This window comes from Poecilia reticulata, linkage group LG2, assembly GCF_000633615.1.
Source record: "Poecilia reticulata strain Guanapo linkage group LG2, Guppy_female_1.0+MT, whole genome shotgun sequence".
Taxonomy (NCBI): domain Eukaryota; kingdom Metazoa; phylum Chordata; class Actinopteri; order Cyprinodontiformes; family Poeciliidae; genus Poecilia; species Poecilia reticulata.
In genome coordinates, this window is record NC_024332.1 from 20,273,817 (window position 1) to 20,284,835 (window position 11,019).

At 37.6% G+C, this 11,019-nt stretch overlaps 1 protein-coding gene across 1 annotated transcript in view; it reads right to left on the reverse strand.

The window, feature by feature from the left end:
- The window catches only part of stk26 (serine/threonine protein kinase 26), a 37,331-nt gene that overhangs the window by 7,624 nt on the left and 18,688 nt on the right, over positions 1-11,019 (reverse strand). Inside the window, exons 2-6 of the mRNA XM_008435744.2 lie at positions 7,033-7,101; positions 6,716-6,877; positions 5,101-5,157; positions 4,408-4,516; positions 2,998-3,155 (exon numbers count right to left, since the gene is read on the reverse strand). Coding sequence (XP_008433966.1) covers positions 2,998-3,155; positions 4,408-4,516; positions 5,101-5,157; positions 6,716-6,877; positions 7,033-7,101 — 555 coding nt within the window. The remainder of the gene's footprint in view (positions 1-2,997; positions 3,156-4,407; positions 4,517-5,100; positions 5,158-6,715; positions 6,878-7,032; positions 7,102-11,019) is intronic.

The following is an 11,019-nucleotide window of genomic DNA, read 5'->3' on the forward strand; positions in this document are numbered from 1 at the left end:
AAACAGCTTGTTGGGAGAAGACGAGGTGAGCGCCACCACCAGTCTTGTCTCATGTAAAGCATCCTGAAACCATTCATGTGTGGGGTTGCTTCTCAGCCAAGRGAGTCKGCTCTCTCACAGTCTGGCCTAAAAACACAGCCATGAATAAAGAAYGGTACCAGAATGTCCTCCGAGAGCAACTTCTCCCAACCGTCCAAGAGCAGTTTGGTGATGAACAATGCCTTTTCCAGCATGATGGAGCATCTTGCCATAAAGCAAAGGTGATAACTAACTGGCTCAGGGAACAAAACRGAGATTTTGGGTCCATGGCCTGGAAACTCCCCAGATCTTAATCCCATTGAAAACGTGTGGTCAATCATCAAGAGACAGGTGGACAAACAAAAACCTAGGAATTCTGACTAAATGTAAGCATTGATTGTGCTGAATGGACTGCTATCAGTCAGGATTTGGTCCAGAAGTTGATTGAGAGCAGGCCAGGGAGAATTGCAGAGGTCCTGAAGAAGAGGGGTCAACACTGCAAATATTGACTTGCTGCATTAACTCATTCTAACTGTCAATAAAAGCTTTTGTTACTCATAATATGATTGCAATTGTATTTCTGTATGTAATGAAAACATCTGACATACACACACGAAAACCAGAGGGCAGCAGATCATGTGAAAATATAATATTTGTGTCATTCTCAAAACTTTTGGCCATGACTGTAGAACGTGGCGATATCAAATAGGATGAAATATTTCATAAAGTATATTAGCCATGGTCTGTTAAATTTGAACAGCGCCAATTATGTAAAATTAAACTGACACATTTGCTTAGTCCTCTCTTTAAATCGGGTAAGAAATAAGGACGCTACGACCATTTTGGTGACAAACTTCTGCTTATCCCGAATTGTAACGGTCTGGTTTGCGGACGTGACTCGGTAACTCACAGTAATGGCGCCTGCCGGAGCGCCGCTAGCGTTAGCGGCGCGCCTGCCGGAGCGCCGCTAACGTTAGCGGCTACTAGACGATGTCCAAACTAGTCAATGGAGAAATCCTTCAACCGCTAAAATCTGACGCCACTCCATTTTGTTTACATTTTGTGAAGGAGGAATATGCGCTGGTCTTCTTCGGCGGTTTTGTGTCGATTCCTTCAGTTGTACTTGGTGCAGCGCCCCCACAGGCGAGGTGGGGAACTGCTTTTTCATTTAGTTTGGATCGTTGACACAGTGCAGTGTGAAAGCGAACCGCAGCAACTGAAAATGTAACAAATGTCACAATCGAACCGAGTCCACCGGACAACAACAACAACGTGAAACTGACACAGGATGAAGCTTCTTGCATGCACACGCTCAGAAAATTAAATCTGAGCAGAAAGAGTTTTGCTCCTTCTGTCAACTTGTTCTGACAGCTCAAGTTTTACAGAACAGTGTATTACCAAACTACATGGTATTTCAGCAAGTTGCAGTTTGTCTCCCTGTGCTTTGGAAAGTAAACAACTTCGCTCTAATCAATGCAGAAATACAGCATAAGATTTAAAGCAAAAAAATAATAATAGTAAAAAAGGCAACAAAATAAAATGTTACTCTTTAAACCAGAGGTTCCTAAACTATGACATCATTATCTTTTTCAAACTCGCACTACAAAATATTTTAAAAATATATTGAATTCTACAATTGTTTTCTTCGCTATTCAATAATTATTACATCCATTTAGCACATTCTTTCATAAGAAAATATGTACTATTTTTATATTAAACCCAGCACATTTTATTTAATCTCCACAGTTTAGGATTTTTGCAGCAGAATCCTCCTTTGGTCTTTTTCCATTTCTAGCTTAAGGAGCAAAGCAACTTGCAAATTGAGCTGGTAGCCAATCAGAAACATAAATGTGGCAAATAACGTTTTCCTGACAGTAAATGTGATTTATTGACACATTTCCATCTTCAGTAACACATATTACATTTATAATTTAGAAATGTGTTGGATTCCATTGGTTTTTCAAGTGACACTGCTTTTAGACATCAGGTTAGGCACAGAAAACACACAGACAGCAGGAGATGATGATCCACACACACACTCACACACACACACACCCAGGTGGATTTGCCTGGTTTGGACACACCCTCTGCAGACGTCATCCTGCTTTGTAATGCCATTACTAAACCAATATTTACCCTGCTATTCATCAGAACCAGTTGGTGCATTTCATCCTGAGATGGACCGACTGTGGTGAAAATGTTTGAGTCAGCTGGATTCAGAGGCTGCCAGGGAATCCCAGTGAACAGGGGAACCTCTTTGTGTGGGGGGGTAGAGGTCAAAGGGCACAGAGTTTAGAGTGGGGGGGTCGGTACTTTCAACCATATGCAAATAAAACTGCAAGCGCTTCGGAAATAATGCAAAACGTCCTCAGGGAACTGCACACTGCAGCAGATTCGCAGGGCAGCAGTTACCACGGCAACAAGCAAACTAAGTGAAAAAGAAAACAGGAAACGCCCTCAACACACACCTCAAAAAAAGAAAAAGCTCAAAAACTCAACTTTGTTTGGGCCGAACGGACGAAACGCTGCGTCCGAGATTCAAATGAACTTCCTGGTTGGTGCAAAAAAGTTAACAAGGCGACAGTGTGAGGCAAACAATCAGCTTCTGATGTCACACAGAAGTTAAGCAAATAGCCTTCTGCTGAAACTAATGAATGCCGGCGGCACTGCTACCATATTTTGTTTTATTTACAACTGGAAACACCTAATTTGAAGGTGTCAAGTCTGATATAACACCTGTAATGAAGGAGTTTCCATGAATGGCCATGAAGTGTCATTTGGTAATAATAACACTTTTAAAGCAAAGTTGCATTAAAAGTGTTTATTTACCAAATGCACTTCATGACCACAGTCAAACATTTATGACGACTCCTTCCTGTTTTTGTCATGTCAGTCTTATGCAGAACCCTTTAAATAAAGTGTTACAAAAAGATCCAAACCAAACAAACACTGAGGCGATGAAGGTTTGGGGTGTCTGACCTTTGAGTCGTATGCGGACTGCTGGATGACCTCCGGCGCCATCCAGAACGGCGTTCCCACAAACGTTTCCCTCTTGATCTGCGTGTCGGTCAGCTGACCGGCCACGCCGAAGTCCGCCAGCTTCACCTCGCCGTGTTCGGACAGCAAGACGTTAGCAGCTGCAGAGAAACGTCAACGTCGTCGGATTTTTTTCTTTTCAGCAAAACTTACTTCACAGTCACAGTAGCAAGTTCCCAGAAGTCATTGCAAAAAAACAATATTGTTGTTTTGACACCATTTTCAAGTAATATAATGCTAATGACATTTTAAATATCCAATATAAAAGAAAACATCAAATAAAATTAATTATGTCTCTGTAATCAAAATTGTCCTTCAAAAAATGGGCTTGTTGAGACTTTTGTCATCAAGTTTTTGGTAGAAAAACAATAAATTATTCAACTGGAAATTATAAACCTTGTCTTAATTAATTATGCGATTAACTGATTTATTGATAATTGCGACAGGCCTAGTCCTAATGGATCAAGTTTCACAAAATTTTGGACGGTGCTTGAAAAAAAAAAAAAAAAAGTCACCGAATGATATAACATCTCTTAAGAACTTCACCAAAAGAAACAAATTTTAATTAGCTTTAATTTGTTGTGCATTGGACTTAATTTTCTATTGTTTTAATAAATCATTGTTTGTTTAGGATTTCTGTTTTATTTTATTTTCATATTGAATTTTTATGCTGTATTTATGTATACTTTATGTATATTTATACTTTAGTCGGAGTTTCTTTGTTCTTTAGAAGCTAAGCTAACGAAGCATCAGTTAATCTGATCTCATTTCATCTCCTATAATGAACCGTTAGTCATGTTTAACCCTATGCAGTCGTGCCCGATGTGGAGCGAACAAGCATGTGACGCATTTATAAGACTTCGTAATAACGGACGGCATGCCAAGTTTTCATTTCAACTCTGTTGGACAGCACAGACTTCAAACTTTATAAAAGTGGTGTTTTTATATTGGTTTTGTGGTTATTTACTTCAAAATAAAGCCAGAAATAAAATCGATCATTTCCGCCTTATTTTGTGGGGTCTAAACGTACCACATTTCGAAACAACCAATGAAAATTTGTTGACGGTCTGTTGCTAGGTAGAACGGAGAAACACGAAGAGAGGCGAGGGTTGGTGGGTGTGGATACGGCAAGAGACTAGGGCGCAGCGATGCTGTGGATTTTACTAGTTTTTTAGACTATAAGTGTGTTAGTTTGAGTTTGTGGAGTGTGTGCAGGGTTAGTAGTAGTTTTGCTAGCTATCGCTACATGGCTTCATAGCGAGCGCTGACACACTGAGAAGAGAGACTGGGATGGCCATTTAGACCTGCCTCCAAAGGGTTAATAAACCTCAAAGTGTTTAACTCCATCCAGACCTTTGATGTCTCTGTGGATCTTCTTCTCTGAGTGAAGGTAGTCGAGTCCCTTCAGGATCTCCTTCAGCATGGTGGCGATCTGCGCCTCGTCAAACGGACCCGCCTTCAGCTGCACAAACAGACAAGATGGCTGATGACCAACGTCCAACACCATCAGCTGTCGGCTCATCAGAGGCACTTCGCTTTCCCTCCAGGAAAATGGCTGTTTTCTCTGAATTCTGACTTTAATCAGAGATCAAAAGTCACAATTCCTAGGAAAAAAGTCACAATTCTGAGAAAAGTTTCAGAATTCCAAGAAAATAAGTGAGAATTCTGAGAGAAGTTGGAATTGTGGGGGAAAAAAAGGTCAGGATTCTATTTTTTTTCCCTGATCTTCTCATTTTAATCCCAGAACAAAATGAGAAAATTTCAGAGTTTTCTCCTTCTCCAGCTTGTATCTAAATATCACTGGTAGCATTTTTATTTAGAGCTTTAACTTGAAAAATCTTACAAAAGCAACAAACATCCAACATATCTTTAACTTTTAAGTCACTTTTAACAGGTTGTGCTAAAAGCAGAATGGTTTTATTTATAGTAGAAAACAGAAACATTTACTACACATAATAAAAAAAAACTATTTTTGGTTTTATGAAAATTAAAAAGCATGATTATATTCCAGAAATGACTCCGTCTGAAGTTTGTCTGCAGACTCACCAAATCCAGGGCTGAACCTCCACCCAGATACTCCATGATGATCCACAGTTTACTGCCCTGAACACAAGTTACAGAAAATGTTCAGTAAATACTGATTCATCTAAAAAACGCAGCAGTTATTTACAGTATTTCAGTAATTTAAAGAAAGAACAAACTACTATCCTACATAGAGAAATTACACCAAGAGTTATTTCCATTTCGGGCAGTCATTGACACATTTTATAAGGAGGTTAAAACATAAAAGCTTATTGTGACAGTGTTCAAGCATATAAACTGAAAATTGAGTGGAAGGAAAAAGCATAACATAAAAAGAATTTATCGAATCCAGTTTTGAAGAGTCTACCTTTTACCCCAGAGGCCAAAACTGGCAAATGTAAACTAGTGGTGGGTCACAAAATTCACAATATTAAAAATGCAAAAAWTTGTTTGTGTTCCATTTTTTTGTTTTATATTCTCAAAAATAGAAATTTTTAAAATGGAATTTGTATATCRTTAAACTTCTAAAACATAAAAAGGGCATTGGACAACAGACAACTTCCAGATTTTTGATGTTATTAATTGTTTTCCATCTTGTTGGCCAAATTTTGTACCATTCTCATCTTAAGATTGAGTTTTTCTTATTAATCTGTCTTCCGTAYAAGTTTCTGTTTTTATCTAGTTCTTCAAATTTAAACTGACTTTAACCATTCATATCTCAAAAACTCACCTTCTAATGAGAAAAAAAATGCTATATCTCTTGGTAATTTCATCTTTTATGCTTTTTGTAAAATTGTAAGTTTTATGCAGTATTTAGTTCTATTGAAATACATTGGAAAATATACAGAATTTCACAAAATTCAGCAAAAAACCTTTTACTCTAACAGTCCACTACTTTTGACTACTTCAACCTGGGAACTCCATTCAATTTTTAAACAAGTCACAAGATGTTTGGCTATCTTCAGATGATTTAGCTTTTTGATATCTCTTACCATTTTTCTAAAATCACGATTGAAGTTTCATGAAGATTTTCGGCCGTTTTCAGTTTTCCAATGTAATCCAATGGCGGAATTCTTCAACTGACAGAGTGCGCACTCTAGCAGCTGACGCTTTTTCAAATTTGACAGATTTTTCCCCAAACAAAATGCTGCTGTTAATGCATATTTCACTGTACAGAAATAATTTATACAWCAAAACCTTGCTAGAGGTGTCTGCTTTGAGGAAATAKGAACAATTTTGCTGTAAGTCTTATGGGTTTCTTTCAAACACTTCTGGAGTGGAGCAATGTCACCCATCTTTCTCCATTGGGCTCCATATTAAATATTCTAATCTCCGTCTCGTTCTKCAGTTCTTTCTCTTCATCAGATTCTGGCGCTTCTTTCACCAGATTAGCGTTCTCACGACCGTTTCACAAGAAACGGCACTTTTTCTGTTTGTTCTAAAAGTTGGGGGAAACCAACAGCAGCCATTATCWGAGCTAACACACATTCCTTCCACGTTTCCCTTCAGCCGCTCTGCTTCCCGTCAAACAGCTTTTCACACTTTCATCATCGGCCGCTGACTGTAACTCCTGCAGATTTCCTCCAAGCTCTGACTCAAACCTGCCTGGCTGAGGGAAAACACGGCGACGTTTTATTACCTTCAGGTAGGAGCCGAAGTACTTGGTGATGTAGGGACTGTCGCACTGGCTGAGCACCGTGATCTCCTGCTGGATGTCCTCGATCTCATCTTCTGCCTCCTCCAGGTCGATGGTCTTGATGGCAACAACTTTCTGGGTTCGATTGTCGATACCTTTGAACACCTGGAGGAGAAAATGAAGAGAAGAGGAGGTGAAAGCTAAAACTGCAGGAAGTGCTGTGACAAGAACTGAAAAGTAAATAGGAAAAATTATCAACTGAGATAAAAAGAAACAAATAATTWWAAAAAACCTGAAGAGTGTTTGAAAAGCAGACCCACCTCTCCAAAGGATCCCTTTCCGATTCGATCCAGTTTAGTGAACAGCTCCTCTGGATCAATCTGGGAACTCTGAGAAGAGAAAAAACACAATATTAAATCTCTGCTGAAAATAAAATGGGTTCCAGTTATCTAAACAACCTGCATACAGGAGATCAGACTGGCTTTCCTAAATGCATAAAGGAGCGTCATTATAGATCCTTCCTCCCAGCAACCATCACCAATCCCAACAAAATCTACATCTCTGCTGGTATTGCGCAGGTTTTATTTATTTTAAATAATATTTCTGTTGTTATTGCACATGTAAAATAGTGGTAAGCTAATTATTTTGTTCTTGATTATGTATGCACATGTCTTCCCTYGTCTTTCTGGTTACTTGTTTTCTTTGTTTTTGGCGCTTTTTGACTATTTGTGTGAACCTATATGCCACAATTCTGCTGTCAAATCTGAATCTGCCGAAAGTGGGACAATACAGGATACATCCGTTAAACCCCTTCAAGGCAAACTCAGTGTTTTTCTATGGTGTGCATATTTTCAAGTAACTTTTTTATTTGTGCATTTATTACTCACTTTTAATTTATATCCAAGGTAATATAGGCTTTTACATCTCCAATGTTTAAGTTGATGATTGAAGTGTAAAAAGGAGCAAAAGAGGGAAAGCATATATTTTACTGTTAAAATTTCACCCCAACTATTAMAACTTTTCATATTTGATTGCAAAAATACATCCTAAAAATCCAAAATTTACATTTTAATAATTTTTTWAAACTATGAAGTAATAAGCTAATTTCAAAATGTCATTTCTGCAGCATAAACAACAACAAGCCAAATGTTTTTCTCATAATCTTCAACTAGTTTCATCATGTGTGTTTTTCCAGCACAAACCACTCGGAGTTGTCGCACACAGAAAGCCCATAAAAACACAGAAGGAAATAAGTGTGACAGTTAAAGATAACAGGAACTGAACACACAGCTGTCTGACCACACACACGCGTGCACACGCACACACACACACACACACTCACGCGCGCACACACACACACCACACATCTCTAAGGAATCATACTCATTTCCCAAACAACAGCTGCAGGGGTTTTCGTCAAAGTGTTGCACTTTATCTTCCACATATGAGACCCTGAACGGTTTCTAAGGGCCKTTTAACAACCAGCGTTTGTTTACGYTKATCCAGATCATTTCATGAGGAAACGTTTTCCGATGCTTCAGTTTCCTTTCACACAGAGAAAACTCGCAAGTGAACCAAAGGCAGTCACAAAAACATTATTATTGGTCGGATGTGTTTGGGGCGGAGCTATAAAACGTAAWTACAGGAAGAAGACACCATGTGCCATTCTTGCCAAGAATACGCAAAACATAATTATCCTTGGCTTGAAATTTGCTCAGGGATTTACACTTTAAGAAAAAGATGCACCGTCTTTGTTTATTAAGTTTGTCAGTTTACACTCAATGCAACGCACACCTAGCAACGGCCTTAGCAACGGAAACTCCTTACGTCCAAAAAATACAGCTGAAACATTTCTTTTTTTGATGGTTAGATGATTTTGGTGATTTTATGGTTGAAAATTGTGCTGGAGTCAGTGTTTTAATGTAAAAACATTTTTAACTTAAAAAAATAAAGTTTTTCTTAAAATGAACATGAAAACAACCTATAAAATGAATGTACAAATTACTGTTTTCATTTATTTTCTGCAACTTCACATCAAATCAACAGTTTTACATTAGTTTATAGTTTACAGATATTCCYTTTTAATTTTAGTKTTTATCACAGTTTTTACAGTGTTTGACTGCCGTAGGATCACATTCACASTGAATCTAATCCAAACGGTTGTTTGAGTCTGACGGCTGTGTTTACTTCTAAACCAACTAAAAACGTGAAACAAGCCAGAGTTGGTTTTAAATAGACTAAACACCTCAAGTGTAAACATCCCCACTGAACTAATTATTACACCCAACAGTTTATCTCAAAATGAACACCAGTGTTGTACTACTAAACAGAAAGAACAGTGTTATTACTGCTGGCAGAGTTAAGGTGGAGAGATCGAGTTGAACTGAAGTAAAAGTGAATGTTTTCGTTTGAAATTATATTATCTGAACTGATACTGGATGCAAACTGAAGCAAAATATAATTAAACTAAAAAGAGTTTATAAACACACATAATAATAATAATACAGCTGAAATCAGACCTCCAGTGGATTACTGTGAAGTTTCTGTAAGAAAAACTAAAAACGTTTGACCCAAACGTCCTACACGGCAAAAACACAAAACGTTACAAAGTGTTTTTGTCCAGTTTCTAGTGCAAATATCTGAATACAGATAAAATAAAACTAACTCACAAATAACTTTTCAACAAGAAACAGGAGCTGGTTTTAAGTAAATAATCCCTTAATATTGATGAAACMGATTATTTCTGAATAAAAAAATGTCCTATAAGTGAAATAATCTGCCAGTGGAACTAATAGTATTTTAAAAATCAATATTAAGGAGTCATTTACTTAAAACAAGTGTTTTTATTTATTATAAGTTTTATTTCAAGTGTATTAAGATGCTCAAACTATAAAGCAGGCCAAAAATACTTGGTATAATTTTTTCAGTGTACGATTAAAGGTTGAGAAAATGAATGTAATGTTTTTATTTTGAAGACAATATGTAAATTTGACATTATTTCTCTGACTRGTCTGGAATTTAACAAAAATTATTTTGATCATCCTAACAAACCTAACACAAAATAAGTTTAGCCTCATTTAACTTCAGTGAGAAAAGAAAAAGTATTTTCTTATTCATGTACGTAAACTTCAAGATTCAACTGTAACTAAGCCTCATTTTTTTTACACTCAAAAAGAAAATAAACAGGCCGTCTATCAAAAGCAAACCTGCAGATCAAAATCCACCTGCAGAGGAAACAAAAACCTCTGGAAATCCAACTCMGAGTTCAGTGAAGCTCTTCGGTGTTGAGGATTGGTTTAGTCTGCAGATTCGCTCGGTGCCACCTGCGTCTGAATCGGTGCATTCTGCAGCTGTGGTGGGAGTTTCCTCCAGGTTTCTGCCAGCAGAGYTCTTGGTTCAGCCACACATCAGAATCAGCAAAAAGCTCCTCTGGATTTAGGTCAAAGCTCAGAGATCAGCTTTAAGACTCTGCCTTTCTCCTCTAAGAATGGATGGACAGGTTTGGGTTCTGTCGCTTCCCCCTCATATAAGTTAGAATTGGACAGTAGAATTTACTTTAATGTGCAACTTGTCAATGACAAACTGAAGTCAATGCGATAAATAATATTGTTCCGAGACCATTTTCAGGTAATATAATGGTAATAAAGGGATAATAATGCAGGAACATCAACTTTAACATTTTAAATAGATAAACAAAATCCTAAATAAAATGAATTATGAAGTTTCTAAACTAAATTATCCTTAAAAAAAGACAAGTAGAGACCAAAACACTAAACCTGAAGAGTTTTGTCATCCAGTTTTTGGTATAAAGAGAAAAACAATAAATCATGCAAGTGGAAATTATTGAGCACGTCTTAATTGATTTGTTGATTATTGTGACAAGCCCAAGATCCAAACAAAGGTCTTATAAAACATTTTTTATTTTATCATTTGGTGTATTTAAACGTCTTTGCTGCAATTTGTCTGTCTCCTCAGTAACAGCTTTAGGGCTTCCTGAAGTCTGAGAGAATTAAAATATCTTGTAAAATTTGGATTTTTTCTCATTTTAAAAGCCAGTAAAAACAAACTCACATTTTACCCCCMGACRTCTAGAACTGGTGACAGAATATTTAATAAACAGCCTCACAGAAGCGTATGATATTCCTGTGATGCTGCATGAGTTTCCGCCTGGTGCTATAAAAAGCGCCGCGCAGCAGCCACAGCGCTGCCACAGCGCTGCCACACCCTGAGAGCAAATACAGAGGCTACTGTCTGCTGGTACTTTCAGCCCGGAGCGACGGGTCCAAAATAAAGACGCCAGATCCACG